Raw genomic sequence first — 14,484 nt, 5'->3', positions numbered from 1 at the left:
GTTGGCTGTTTTCCAGGACATCGCTTTGATGGATGACCACCAGAGGGAGGAGTTTATCGGTAAGATCGGGATCTCCTCAGAAGAAAACGACGACAATTCTGACGAGAGCGCGGACTCAGAGCCTCACAAGTACAGCTGCAAGCGGTGCCAGGTATGGCGGGTCTGCCCCGCAGTGCCTGGGTGGTCTGGAAAGGGACATGGTAGTTTCAAGGCTGCGGGGCCCACACAGCAGGCGCCTTTGTAGATCTTGGAAGCAGCCCTCCCTCCCCAAAGGCTCGGGCCAGTGGTCCTACTGCAGACTGGGTGCCTGTCCATCACCTGTGCGTGGGAAGGCCAGCCCATGCCACCTCGGTGCTCAGGGATGGCCTATGTGGGTCTCACAGGCACACTCCAGGAACTTGCCTTGTGACACGGTTCAGGCACACACATGAAGTGTGGGGGTCGGACTCCTAGAAGGTGGCTGTAGTGGCTGCAGGCTGGGGCACCTCTCCCCTCTCCCTTTCTCCTCCCCCCCTCCTCCCCGCTCAGGCCTGAAGCCCTCACAAGGCCTCCCCCGTGCATGGAAGGGGCTCGCCAAAAAGGAGAGTGGTTTGTTTCCGAGGAGAACCGTGCTCTGAGTTTTGGGCATAAGGCCTTATGGCTTCGGAAAAGTTCCCCATCAAGCCTCTGAGAGTCCCTTCTGCCCTGGCATGAGCTGTGGGTCCTCAGGGTGTGTCGGGTGCCCTGGTTTGTGGACACGACCTCATTAGCTAAGAGGACCAGGGGGCTCATACGGGTGTCAGCAGTGCCCCGTCCACCCGGCCTGCAGCTCACCTTTGGCCGGGGGAAGGAGTACCTGAAGCACATCATGGAGGTGCACAAGGAGAAGGGCTACGGCTGCAGCATCTGCAACCGACGCTTCGCGCTGAAGGCCACCTACCACGCCCACATGGTCATCCACCGCGAAAACCTGCCGGACCCCAACGTGCAAAAGTGAGGCCTGGTTGGGGGCTCCTGGGTTGTGCCAGGAGGGAGGGGACATGCTTCCTTGCAAAGAGACACATGTTTTAAGGAGCCATTTGTAGCTTCGAACAAGTGATATCCTCTGGGTCCAGGGCCAGGGCTGGGGGCAGCAGGTTTGGGGGCAGCAGGGCTGGGGGGCGGCAGGGCCGAGGGGCGGCAGGGCCAGGGTTTATCCTGTGCTTCCACAGTCTCCTGGCACCAGCTGGCCATGTTACAGGAAGATAGCAGGGTTCCTGCCCTGCCTACAGAATGACCCAAAATGCGTTTTCCTGCAGCAATCAGGTTTCATTAATGCCAGGCCACATCTGACACACAGCCCATGCCCCAAGCAGTCTGCTGAGTGACTCAACAGTCCCGGCCAGGGGCGCTAACAAAGAACCACAGCCGGCACAGCCTAAAAACAGACACCATCTTCAGTCCTGGAGGCGGGAGCTCAGGGGTCATGGTGGCAGCAGGGCCGCCACCTCTGACACTTCTCTCCTTGGCCTGTAAATGCCTTCTCCCTGTGTCCTCATAGGGCCGTCCCACTGTGCGTGTCTGTGCCCAATCTCATCTTACAAGGACACTGGTCAGATTGGTCAGGGACCACCCTGATGGCCTCTTTTCCATGTAATCACCTCTGCAAAGACCCCCTCTCCAAACATAGTCACATTCTGAAGTGCCAGGGTTAAGACTTCGATGTAGGAATTGGGGGGGTTAAGATTCCACCCGTGGCAGAGGCTCAAATATTTGCTGCTTTTATCACCCCCGTGGCACCTTGTTGCCTCATCTTTGCGGAGGAAGGTGCTGGGGAGTGCGCCCTCGCTGCCATGGAGCCCCGAGGCTGTGCGGCCATCCTGAGCTTGTCTCTGGTTTCAGGTACATCCACCCCTGTGAGATCTGTGGGCGGATCTTCAACAGCATAGGGAACCTGGAGCGCCACAAACTCATCCACACAGGTGCGTGTCTGTCAGGCCCCACATCCTACATCCCACATATTCTACACACAGAGCCATTGCACCTTGCCTCCCCCATGCCTTCCTCTGTTTCTCCATCTTTTCCCGTCCTTACCAGCCCTGCCACTCAGAGCCCAGTGCCCCCTGCCCCTTTACCCCTGCAGGTCCTCAGGGATCTACTCCAGCCATAGGACCCCCGGGAGGGCTCTGGGGAGGCTGCTGAAGAGGCGACCCCATCCCTGTCACTGCACTTCCAGCTGTGGGGGAGGCTGGGCCCCTCTCCTTGGTACGTCCTTTTTGCGGCCACCGCAGATCGGAGCTCCTCGGCTCTGAGTTGCGGGTGCCTGTGTTCTCAGGTGTGAAGAGCCACGCCTGCGAGCAGTGTGGGAAGTCCTTCGCCAGGAAGGACATGCTGAAGGAGCACATGCGTGTGCATGACAACGTCCGCGAGTACCTGTGCGCTGAGTGTGGGAAAGGTGGGTGCAGGTGTGGGGGCCACGGGCCAGGCTCAGCCAGGCTGCCCAGCTGCAGGACTCTGGAAGGGGACATGACTGAGAACTGGCACATCGACCATAGTGCGAGAGGCATTGCCAGAGTGTGGCCCTGGAAGCCCATAGGCTTCAGTCACTCACTTAAAAGCAAAGAAGGACTCGAGGCAGGATTTAAATCAGTAATCTGCAAGAAAAATCAAGTAGTCTAGAAAGCAGAAAGATGTGATAAATTTAAAGGCCAGAAACAAACCATTTTAAAAGTAGGAAAACAATGCAGGATCTAATTGTTTAAAGTACAGAATGATTCTCAAAACCACCACGGGGTCAGACAGTAGATGCAAAACCCTCAGCGTGTTCACTACACAGACTAGAATTGGCTGTGTGGTGAGAGAGGAATTCACCACGGCCGAGGAATCTTCATTGTAATGACAGAACATTCATTAATAACAAACCTAGTAAATAAAATGTCTCAAATTAGTAAGCAAAATAGAAATATAATTCCAGTGCATGTCATAATTGTAACCCATTCCTGTTTGTTTTGAAAAACAACTTCCTAAAAGTTTTGGAGCAGCAGGTCTGTCTTGGGTTTTGTCAGGCGACCCTGCTCATGCTGTCATGGTGACAGTGTGAAGGAAACACAGGAGCCCGATGAACTGCACTCACCAGATGACCCCTATAAGCACCGGTAGAATAACGCTGCATGTCAAAGCCTAAAAGAACTGCCTGCAGAAAAGGCCAGAAGCGGGATATTTCCTTTCCCCACTTCCTGGCGCTCGGTTCCTCGCCTCAGAGGCCAGCGCAGGCTCTTGCCCCTCCTCCAGGGTAACTGCACAAGGACAGCATGTGGGTGGTTATTGAAAAAGCAGCGCATGCACCTCACCAAGACGTATTTTTTAAACAATACAGACAGATCTGGAAGGTGGCGTTGTTACTCTCCCCTCAAATCCCAGCCAGTCCTTGCAGAGCCACTGCGGTGGTTTCTCTGAACGGAATGTTGGTAGCAGTGTCTGCCTACCTTAGTGAGAGGCTGGCTTGCTCTTTGTCCCCATCTGCCTTAAGCTCCCAGCCCTTTTCACCACCTCTGTTTCTCTTTCCTCCCCAATGCCCCTAAGAAATAAAATGTTTAACACACTGTGGTGAGCCTGGCTGGAGGGGTCCTGAGTAGCGTGTAGTGACAGGAGGGCCAGAGGTGGGGGCTTATTCAGGGCCGGGCCTCTTAGGCAGAGAGGAGCCACACCTGGGTCCTCTGCAGGTCCCCAAATGCCACCAGGTGCCCTGGGAGGTGAGGGGTGTGGAATAAAGCAACATTTTATGTTGTAGAGATTTTAGTGTTTGAAATGTGCTAATTATTTAGTTGCATGGTTTTTTAAAATGAATTCTGAATAGTTGAAATAAGATGCTGGCATTAGTACATTAGTTGCCAGATTTATTTTACATAATACCAAATTTCAGTATTGTCATCTTGTCATGTAACAGTTGCTAGTACATACCAGCACATGCTTGTGCTTGTTTTTTTGATACTTTACTGGTTTTTTTAACTTGAAAATACATCTTGGAGATCTTTTTACATCAGAACATGTAAATATTACCTGATTTTATTTTTAAAACCCTTGGTACGATTCCACCATGTGGATTCATATAACCAGACCCTTTATTTATAAAGTTTCTGGTTGTCTTTTCATAGTCATTATTACAGTGTTCCTAGAAACAGTGTTGCATATTATTACTTTTTTTTTTTCCAGAAACTCTAGCCCTGACCAGGGACTTAGTGTTGGGGACCAAGTGGGAGGCTGTCAGAAGTCGTGAGAGCCTGTCACCAGCAGGCAGGGGCGGGGGCCCAGCCAGTAGGTTTTCTGCATGTGTGGAGGAAAACATATTGTTCAGAATCACATCATGGGCCTTGAAATACTCAGGAATGATCCGCAAGAACTTAGTGTGGTTGGTGACAATATGACACCAGGTGTTGAAAGCTATACAAAAGGCATGCCCTGTTTGGGTATGGAAATTTTATGTATTTAAAAAACGTCAATTTTCCCCACGGTAATTTGTAAACGGATTGAATCACAATTCCAGTAGAGCAAGCTTCACTCTCTCTGTGGCACCTTGTGTTTATTTTGAAACTATTGGCACATTGTTAAAAGGAAGGAAAAACGTTACTGTCACCAACGCTGGCTGTGGTGGGGAGGTCAGAAGGTGGAGATGCCATCTCTTCTGTATTTCTGGTTTTCCTATGACTGTGTGTTAGTTTTGAAATTTGGAATATGTTCATTTCAGAAGCAGGAAGAGGGAGGTGCTGGGGTCTGGGTGTGTCAGCAATGACCGGCACTTTTTTTTTTTTTAAATCAGAAACATGAAAAGTAACTTTTTCAGGTGCAATCACTCTTCGGTCATTGGTAATAGGCCTGCAGGTGCCATCCCCACCCGAGGGCAGGAGCCCTGCAGCTGTGTGTGCTGGCGGCGCGGCTTCATTGCAGGGCATTTGCTCCCCCTGCTGGCCCAGCCACGCAGTTTTCTCTTAGCCAGGGAGGTCGTCTGGCCCGGCCTCGCAGGAGCTGGTGGACAGTCACCCCTGCATCTGGTGAGGGTGGAATTGGAGAACCATTCACCAGCTTACGACAGAGCTGTGTTCAGGCTCAGTAGTTCTTCCCCAAATGTGGAGGGAACATGGTGGCCTGGGAATGCAGGCTGCCCACTGCCCTGGGCAGGCACAGTGAAGGCTGCTCCTTGGGGTGGGGGAGGCTGCCTCTGGGCTGGGTCTCCCTGTGCTCTGGTGCGTGTCAGCCTCCCGGGCAGGTGCGCCAGGCCTCCCTTGCCCATGTCCCCTGTGGAGGGCTTTGTACAGTGCTGTCCCTGCCAGCCCCCTGCACCCTCTGACTCAGCCCCTATGCCAGGGCCATCCTCTCTTCACTGGCTGCATAAGTGAGGCTTTGGAGTATTTCACCTTCTTAGATGGGCTTCTTAAAGGTAGATTGGAAACCACTCCTGAAACCATCTAGTGTCTGAATCCTAATCATCACTCATTGTCAAGGTTGAAGGGAACCCTTAGTCATACTTATATTAATCAATCTCACCAAATTCTCCTGCTAGGTTGCCACGGGCATGCAGGGAAGTTTACCCACAGCCCCTGGTGTTGCTCGCCTTTTTGGGGCTCGGCCATGCCCTGGCAGGAGTGAGTGCACCTGATGTCAGTCTCTCCCGGCCTCTGGGCACAGTCACTTCCCAGGTCTCACTGCTGGTGGACTGACCGGGACCCTCGGGGGCCGGCCCATGCCCTCACTGGTACTGCTGATGTCTGTGCCTGCCCCAAGGTCTCGGGTATGGGCCCCCAGGTGGGCTGCATGGGGGTGTGGCTGCCTCTGACTCGATGTGTCCTCGAAGGTATGAAGACCAAGCACGCACTGCGACACCACATGAAGCTGCACAAGGGCATCAAGGAGTACGAGTGCAAGGAGTGCCACCGCAGGTTCGCGCAGAAGGTCAACATGCTGAAGCACTGCAAACGGCACACGGGTGAGTCCGAGGCCTGGGCTGCACCAGCCACGGCACTCACTGCATAGGGAAGCCAGATGGGCCCGTGGGGGAAGAGAGACACCTCGAGACCCTTCCTCTTTGTGACTCCCAGTGAGTGCCTGGTTCCCCAAGGGAGCTTCCTGGGGCTATGGTGAGCGGCTGTGTCTCTCAAAAGGTCCCCCCCACCCCGCAGAGCCCTTGTCAACCACAGTGCATGCTGCACAGCTCACCTCAGGCATTGGGAGACTGGTCAGTCCTTAAATGTCCCTCCCATTCAGCTGTTTCTCCCACAGGAATGTGCGCAAGAAATAGCGACCAGACAAAGGCCAGAGATGTGCATGCAAGGTTGCTTGTCATCTTTTGTGTTAGAGAAGGTGCCAAAGGTCAGATGTAGCCTCAGTAGGGCAATGGCCAAGCCATGGTGCACCCAGGAGAGAGGAAGGCATCCCTTGCATGGCACACACCACCATGCCCAGCTCATTTTATTTTTGTAGAGACGGGGTCTCGCCATGTTGCCCAGGCTGGTCTTGAACTTCTGGACTCAATCTTCCTCTGGCCTCCCAAAGTGCTGGGATCACAGGCATGAGCCACCGTGCCCGGCATCAGCTCTCATTTGAATTAGTCAAGTTTTGAAGAATCACATTTATTTTGTCTGAGCATGGCAGTTCTGTTGTCTATGCTTGGCGCATCTGTGCCCTCCTTGCCATTTGTCCTGATTTCGGTTGCTGTTTCCTCTCTCGTCATCACATATGCTGCCTAAGAGCTTCCTGGACTAAGGGAAGTGTGGATACATTAATGCTTTAAAGAAATTCCCATCGTTTTTCTCTGGGTTCCACTCTCTATGTGTTCTCAGCCTTTCCCACATTTCATAATTTTTTTGATATGAAATGTCACCATGGAAGCATAAACTTTCCAAGCCACACTTTGCCGGCTGAGGCTGGAGATGAGCATTGTCTACTGTTTTCTTGCAATTAACCACCTCCTGAAGGTTCTGCAGTTCCTAGGACATGTCAGGGAGAAGACATGCTCTGATGTGGACTTAAAACACTCATTAAACATAGGAAGTTATGTGCGCCATTCTCTGCAGGGATTAAAGATTTCATGTGTGAATTGTGTGGGAAGACATTCAGCGAGAGGAACACGATGGAGACCCACAAGCTCATCCACACAGGTAAGCAGGCGCAGCCTGAAGGAGCCTTCGGGGCCGCATGCGGCAGGCTGCCGGGGCTGTCTGAGTGCCTGCAGGGGTGGAAACAACTATTATATAGACGGTTCCAGAACATTTAGTGGTGTCTTGGCTTCATGGTGGCCCCTTGGCCTCTAAAGATTAGCCCGGCATGGCTGCCAAGTATCACTTCTTGAATTTTCTCATATTGGTGCAGTGATGCAGCTGCTGCTGGCAGTGCTCCCCAAGGGACAGAGGCTCTGTGCTCACGTGTGCTCGGGGACCAGCACCGGCCCTCTCAGGATGGGCAGGGTGTGACAGGCTTCTTGCCTCGTGCAGCAGGCCAGGGTCATTGGGATGGCTGCACTGGTGACCTGTGTGTGTCTTCCTATCCACGTGCGTGTGTGTGTGTGTGAAAAGTGGGCAAGCAGTGGACGTGCTCTGTGTGCGACAAGAAGTACGTGACCGAATACATGCTGCAGAAGCACGTTCAGCTCACACACGACAAGGTGGAGGCGCAGAGCTGCCAGCTGTGCGGGACGAAGGTGTCCACAAGGGCCTCCATGAGCAGACACATGCGGCGCAAGCACCCCGAGGTAAGCTGGTGGCTGTGCCCCCTCCGTGCCCTGCCAGTGGGTCATGCACCGGACACCCCCACGCTGGCACATGGCCCACCTCCCTCTACAGACCCCAAGTACTGGAGGCGGAGCCTGAGTCTTAGGTGCCTCTGTGACTGACACTGTCTGCCACCACATTGGAGGCGCTTAGTGCGTGCCTGGGAGACGTTAGGAGAGCCTCAGGCAGACCTTTGCTAAGGTTATAAATTACATCCTCCCTGAAATTATGGTAAGATGGAAGCACAGCCCTGCCACTCCCCCAGTTCTTCCCACTCACGGAACTAAATGTGCAAAATGGGAGCCCCATGTGGTGTTGGGGCCGAGTATGACACTGAGGATGGGGAGGGGGAATTGTACAGATGCAGGCAGAGCCCAACTGCCCTGAAATCCTGCTCCACAGGAAGGGCTGGGATGTTCCATAATTAAATGTGCTTTGAGGAGGAGAACACTGAAAAACAAAACCAGGGGAAAACTTGGTTGTCAGGTCACGGAAAGGAGGAGACTCTCAGCGTAAAAGCAGCAAAAGGAGTTGTGAACACAGGTTTGACCCCATAAGCACTCAGAACAAATAAGGGCCAAAGGAAAAATGAAAAATCTGGGCCGGGCGCAGTGGCTCACACCTGTAATCCCAGCACTTTGGGAGGCCAAGGGAAGTGAATCATGAGGTCAAGAGATCGAGACCAGCCTGGCCAACATAGTGAAACCCCGTCTCTACTAAAAATACAAAGATTAGCTGGGCATGGTGGCCGGAGCCTGTAGTCCCAGCTACTTGGGAGGCTGAGGCAGGAGAATTGCTTCAACCTGGGAGGCGGAGGTTGCAGTGAGCTGCTGAGATTGCACCACTGCACTCCAGCCTGGGCGACAGAGTGAGACTCTGTCTCAAAAAATAATAAATCTGCATAGGCCGCAACTATCTTAGGGAGATAGAGCCTCTAAACATTAGCGATAACATGCACTGGCTCAACACGCAAGGCGCACTCAGGGTGTACACAGAGAAGAGAGTTTGTGCAGGAAGAACAGCCATAGTGAAAAACACACAGGCGTTCAGCTCACTGCACATCGCAGAAACACAAACGGTAGCGGCGGCGGACGGCATCCTTTGCCTGTCGAGGGGTCAGGCTTTAGATTCAGAGTGACCACACTGGCTGGCTGGCATGAGTTGCTGCCCTCACCCTTGGATGTTGGATGTTTTTGTTGAAGGCAGCATCACAGTATTTCTCGAGTGTTTAATAAATGATTATTCCAACTCCTCCACATCCTGCAATAGGAATGTGATTCAATTAGTAATGGCTTAGCAGTGTGTTTGCCTGCACACACATGCTTGCACGGATCCGAAATAAAATTGTGAAATGCTCATTACATACGTGAAAGAGCAGTATATGTTGTGCACATATGTGTGTATATACACAATATACATCACACACATTGTGTGTATGTGTAATACTCACATAAATGAGACGAGGAGGAAGCAAAACATCCCACGGTGATTTTTCTTGTGTTCTTGAAGTTATGGGTAATTTCTTGTCTTCACGTTTTTCTACATTTTCCAATCCCTTGTAATGAAAGTGGCTTCCTTTTGGAATTGGGAAAGCACTGTCTGCTTCAGGCGGCATCAGTCCGTCGGCTCCCTAGTTTGGGCCTGATCCGGGACATCGCTTGTTCCTGTTCCTCTGCAGCCTGATCAGGCTCCCAGGGCGGTGCAGGGACTCTCAGCCTGCTCTCCGGTCCGGGAAGCCAGGGGACTGTGCCTGCATACTCTGCCCTGTGCCCTACTCAGCGGGGAGCTTGGATTCCCGAGTTCCATTGCTTCCCTTTTCATGTAGTGGCCAGCTGGTGTTTTTCCTAGACAGAGTCGGGGGAGCAGGAACCTGAAGCGCCAGGACCACCTTGGTGCCCCAGGGGCAGGGCCCTACAGCCCAGGCAGCAGCCCATGAGCAAGGCTGGCGTTTCAACGGTTCCTTTCCATGACTGTGGGTTTATAGACTTCAGCGTATTGATAAGAGTGTGCACATCACTTGCACACTGGAGTTTTCATGTGCATAGCTGGGTGGAGAGGCCTTACTGATAAAGGCATCTCCCATAAACACTGTCAGAGTCCTCTCACCAGGATTAAACCACTTCCCAAGGTGGCCTGACTGCATGTTCACCTTCTGTGCTCTGCTTCTTCAGCTGGGCTGTGTTACCTATCCCCACTCCCCTCAAGCCCAACCCAGACAGAACCAAGTGACTCAAGAGGAAAGCCTTCCAGACCCAGGAAAGGTGGTGCAGGGGGAATTTGTTTCTCCAGCCTTTTACCCTGTGCTCTCTTTGTGTCATTCCTTTTGATCATCTCACAGTTGTTTCCCTCTACATTAACTCAAATGCCTACCAGTGATGTGATGGGCCAGCCAGCCACAGTCCATCCGTGCCCTCCTGGACTTTACAGTCTGGGTAGGAAACAGAAAGAAAAATTAGAAGTAGATACACAAAGTGATTACTAGAATAGAGGATATGGAAGAGACAACCCCAGACAGCAGTGTGAGGGGAAGGAAGGGGACTCGGGTCGGCTTTGTGTAGCTGTTTGCTGAAGTGAGGCCTGGCTGGCTGAGAGTGGGACATCAGGGGTCCCCTGAGCCTGTCCCCATTGGTGATGCCACAGATTCAGGAGGAGGAAGGTGTTCACTGGAGTCAGACTAACTTAACTAGTTAAACTGTTGGACTAGTTAAAACAGGCATAACTACTTAGAGATTTGGAATCTTTTAGGATTGATACTATTTTGTGACTCCAATCTATGGTTTTTCTCTTCTATGAGCTATGGTGGTGATGGTGGTGTTGGTGATGGTAGGGAAGATGGTAATGGTGATAGTGATGGTAGTGGTGGTGGTGCCACATGGTGGTAGTGGTACTGATGGAGGTGGTGATGGTGTTGGTAATGGTGGTGATGCCACGTGGTAGTGATGGTGACAATGTTGGTGATGAGGGCAATGATCGTGATGGAGGTGGTGATGGTGTTGGTAATGGTGATGGAGGTGGAGATAGGGATGATGGTGACGGTGGTGGTGATGAGGGCAATGATTGTGATAGAGGTGGTGATGGTGTTGGTAATGGTGATAGAGGTGTGGTGGTGGTGATGCCACATGGTAGTGATGGTGGTGACAATGTTGGTGATGAGGGCAATGATTGTGATGGAGGTGGTTGTGGTGGCGTTGATGGTGGTGACGATGTTGATGGTGTCGATACTGGATGACAGGTGGTGGTGATGGTGGTGAGAGTGGAGAGTGCATCCACAGCAGTCTGGTTGCTTTTGCTCAGGGTCCTTTGCGAGTGTCACAGTATAGATCTGTGCTTAGTGTCAATGAGTTACACTGGAGTCTTAACTTAAAACACTGGCCAGCCTTTGTTTGCCATCTTTTCCAGGAAGGGGCCCAGACCTAGTCATGGAATGTAAATTTAACGATGCACTTCTTTTTTAAATGAGTTACGTCCACAAAGCATAGCCTGCTTTTCCATTTTTAACTTCCTTTAGTTGATCAGAAATTTAAAGATGTTTGCAAAGCTGTTTGGGTGAAGCATCCTTATAGGCAGGCTCTTGCTAATTTTTTTTAGCCCCTCCCCTTTATCACGCCTTCCCCGCATGTTCAGCTGTCTCTGTACTTGTTTTCCATTGTCTTTCTTATGGTCTAATTAGGTCATCACAAGAACACACACAACTGCTGTAGCAGGGTGTGAGCAGTGAAGGTCACTTACTTTTGGGCAGGATGCACTGAGCTGGTGGGAGGGGCCCTGTGGGCACATGGGGTGTGCTGAGAACCCTGTTCATTGTGGCCATCGGAGGGAAGGTAGGGGCAGGGCATCACTTCATCACAAAACCACCAAATGAAAGCACTTGTGTATGGATTCAACCAAAAAGTACGATGTGTAAGGCACAAATGTCTCATTTTTGGTGATTCCTCATAGAACAGGTTTACTCTACCGTATCTTACCTTGTTGTGGTCTTCCTTGGAATAACAGAAGCACTACTGAAACCTCACCCCTTTGGTGTGGGGCCAAAAAGGGAGGATACAGTCTCCCCCCACCCCCCCCCCGGGAGGAGTGGACGTGAGATGATACAGGGGCAAGAGCATTGCGGGAGCGTGAAATAAGGGGTGAGGATGAGCCCTGGGCTTCTGGACCGTTTCGAAGTCAGAACTGAACAGAGGAGACTGGGAAGTGTGGGGGATGCCTGGGAGGGAAGGGCAGGAGTGGTACAGATGGTCCCGAGGCATGTGTGGCTTCTGGGTTCCCGCCTGCATCAGCAGCACCCTGACCCCCAGCTCACGCCTTGTGTTCCTCATAGGTGCTCGCGGTGAGGATCGATGACCTGGATCACCTCCCGGAGACCACCACAATCGACGCCTCTTCCATTGGCATTGTCCAGGTGAGTGGCACAGGGCTCCAGGGGCTCAGAAACATTGGGGCAAGTGGATACCTGCAGAAGAGACCTGAGGGGCTTGGACAGGCCGGGAGGGAGCAACTCTGGGCAAGCCTGTGGCTGGGGTCACCTGTTTTCTTGGCTTCTCTTCACCTCAGAACCTCTTTAGATCATCTCCTCATTTCTGTAGTTTCTGTGACCTCAGTTTGTTGGATACTGGTATATCTCACCTTGGAAAACAGATGTTTTCCAGAAAAAAAGAAATTAGAACAATTGGCTGGGCACAGTGGCTCACGCCTGTAATCCTAGCAATTTGGGAGGCCAAGGCAGGCACATCACTTGAGGTCAGGAGTTCAAGACCAGCCTAGCCAACATAGAAAAACCCCGTCTCTACTAAGTATAAAAAATTAGCCAAACATGGTAGTGCATGCCTGTAATCCCAGCTACTCAGGAGGCTGAGGCAGGAGAATTGCTTGAACCCAGGGGGCAGAGGTTGCAGTGAGCTGAGATTGTGCCACTGCACTCTAGCCTGGGTGACAGAGCAAGACTGCCTCCAAAAAAAAAAAAAAAAAAAAAAATTGGAACAATCATTAAATTGTTCTAAGCAAAATAAGCTTAAACATATCCATTAGATGAACTTAGTTTTTTAACAAATTTTTAGTTAATACTATATTTTTAGTCAGCAAAAATGCTTTTATTTCAGAGAATGTGTCATGCTCTCGGTGATCGAAGATCACATGTATGCCTCTTGTTCTGAAATAGCGCTTTAGAATGCAGTCTTGATGAAGGGGGTTGGGTCCGGCTGAGTGACGTGTAGCAGCTCCAGCCTCAGCCCCAGAACCCACAGGCCATTTCTACCCTTGGCAAGTCACAGGCATGGGGGGAAGGGAGGAAGGGACGTCCCACCATGACCACGATGTAGGCCCACACTGGGTCTGTCTGCCACTGGGTTAGGACCAGGTCGTGTGGAATGGTACAGGAAGCCCGAGAGGAGTGGCAGGTGACCACTCACCAGTCACCACTGCCCCACAGCCTCTGTGAGCCTGAGCGAGTCTGGCTGCAGAGCCAGCCTGGTTCAGAAGATGTGGTCACAGCCCAGCAGCGCCCTGGACACTTGCAGGGAAGTGTGTGGGGATCCACTGGCATCATCACTGCAGCTGGGCCCTTGGTTCCTTTCCCCTGCAGTTTTTTGTGGTCAAATCTATAGTGGATTTGTTACAGCCTTGGGGAACAGAGCCCTGATTTGGAAGTATTTTTAGCCTTGTTCTAGGAGCTCACCTGGGTGGAAACATTCCCCTTTACCCAGTGGCTTAAAAGGTTTCTAAAAAGTGTTTACATTTTAGCATATAATACAACTTTTAAAAATACGACTTGTTGCCGGGCACGGTGGCTTACGCCTGTAATCTCCGCACTTTGGGAGCCAAGGCAAGCAGATCATGAGGTCAGGAGAGGGCAACCATCCTGGCTAACACAGTGAAACTCTCTACTAAAGGAAAAAAAAAAAAAAAACCCAAACAAACAAAAAATATATATATATATATTTTTAATCTGCAACTAAAGGAACTTGCCCCGATCCTTAGAAATACAAGACTCAGCTGTGGTCACCCTGTCTCCTGTGGCAGCTCGGTGGCCCACGAGCCTCCCCACTGATTCGGGAGTATGTTCAGGGCAGTGCTGGGGCTGTCCTGGCTGCTGCATGACGTGACCGACTAACCTGGTTCTTGGCTGAAACTGATTTTCCTGCAGCCTGAGCTGACTCTGGAGCAGGAGGATTTGGCCGAAGGGAAGCACGGGAAAGCTGCCAAGCGAAGTCACAAGAGAAAGCAGAAGCCAGAAGAGGAGGCGGGCGCTCCGGTGCCCGAGGACGCCACCTTCAGCGAATACTCAGAGAAAGAGACCGAATTCACAGGCAGCGTAGGCGACGAGACCAATTCTGCAGTACAGAGCATTCAGCAGGTCAGTTTGCTGCTTTATCTCCTGATTAGGTGCCGGTCGCTTTCCCTAAGCATGAGAGCCCTATGTGCGTGTGACTCCATCTCTTTTTACTATACACAGTGTACATGTGAACTTCACGTGGTTGAAGGCAGCAGACATATCCTATTTTTCACTTAAGCATGTTTCATGTAAGCATTTCTGAGTTCTGACCTACAAATCCTGCTTGTCATTGTTAGCAGCAACATCCATTCTAGCATGTTGGAGAGGGATATCCCTGCCTGGGTGGGAATTAGGTGGGCTGCTTGCAGTCTGTGGAGATCACAGATGGCCTGCCGAAGTCCCTTTATGATGAAAGCTCAGCCCTGTGCATTTGCTGACTAGCTAGAGAGCAAGGATCCCTCGGTCTGGAAGGTGAAGGCAATCCCACAATCCCACTGT

General features: G+C 51.6%; 1 protein-coding gene across 5 annotated transcripts in view; it reads left to right on the top strand.

The window, feature by feature from the left end:
* PRDM15 (PR/SET domain 15) overlaps nt 1-14,484 on the top strand; it is a 74,980-nt gene that overhangs the window by 56,478 nt on the left and 4,018 nt on the right. For all 5 annotated transcript variants that reach the window (XM_007968809.3, XM_007968819.3, XM_037984846.2 and 2 more), the window contains 9 exons: nt 17-151; nt 809-972; nt 1,861-1,940; nt 2,294-2,413; nt 5,807-5,938; nt 7,026-7,109; nt 7,524-7,699; nt 12,037-12,117; nt 13,858-14,067. In XM_007968809.3, the coding sequence (XP_007967000.3) occupies nt 17-151; nt 809-972; nt 1,861-1,940; nt 2,294-2,413; nt 5,807-5,938; nt 7,026-7,109; nt 7,524-7,699; nt 12,037-12,117; nt 13,858-14,067 (1,182 nt within the window). The remainder of the gene's footprint in view (nt 1-16; nt 152-808; nt 973-1,860; nt 1,941-2,293; nt 2,414-5,806; nt 5,939-7,025; nt 7,110-7,523; nt 7,700-12,036; nt 12,118-13,857; nt 14,068-14,484) is intronic.

This window comes from Chlorocebus sabaeus, chromosome 2, assembly GCF_047675955.1.
Source record: "Chlorocebus sabaeus isolate Y175 chromosome 2, mChlSab1.0.hap1, whole genome shotgun sequence".
NCBI classification, from domain to species: Eukaryota; Metazoa; Chordata; class Mammalia; order Primates; family Cercopithecidae; genus Chlorocebus; species Chlorocebus sabaeus.
Note: the sequence above shows the minus strand (reverse complement) of the source record. Positions and strands in the feature narration are given on the sequence as shown.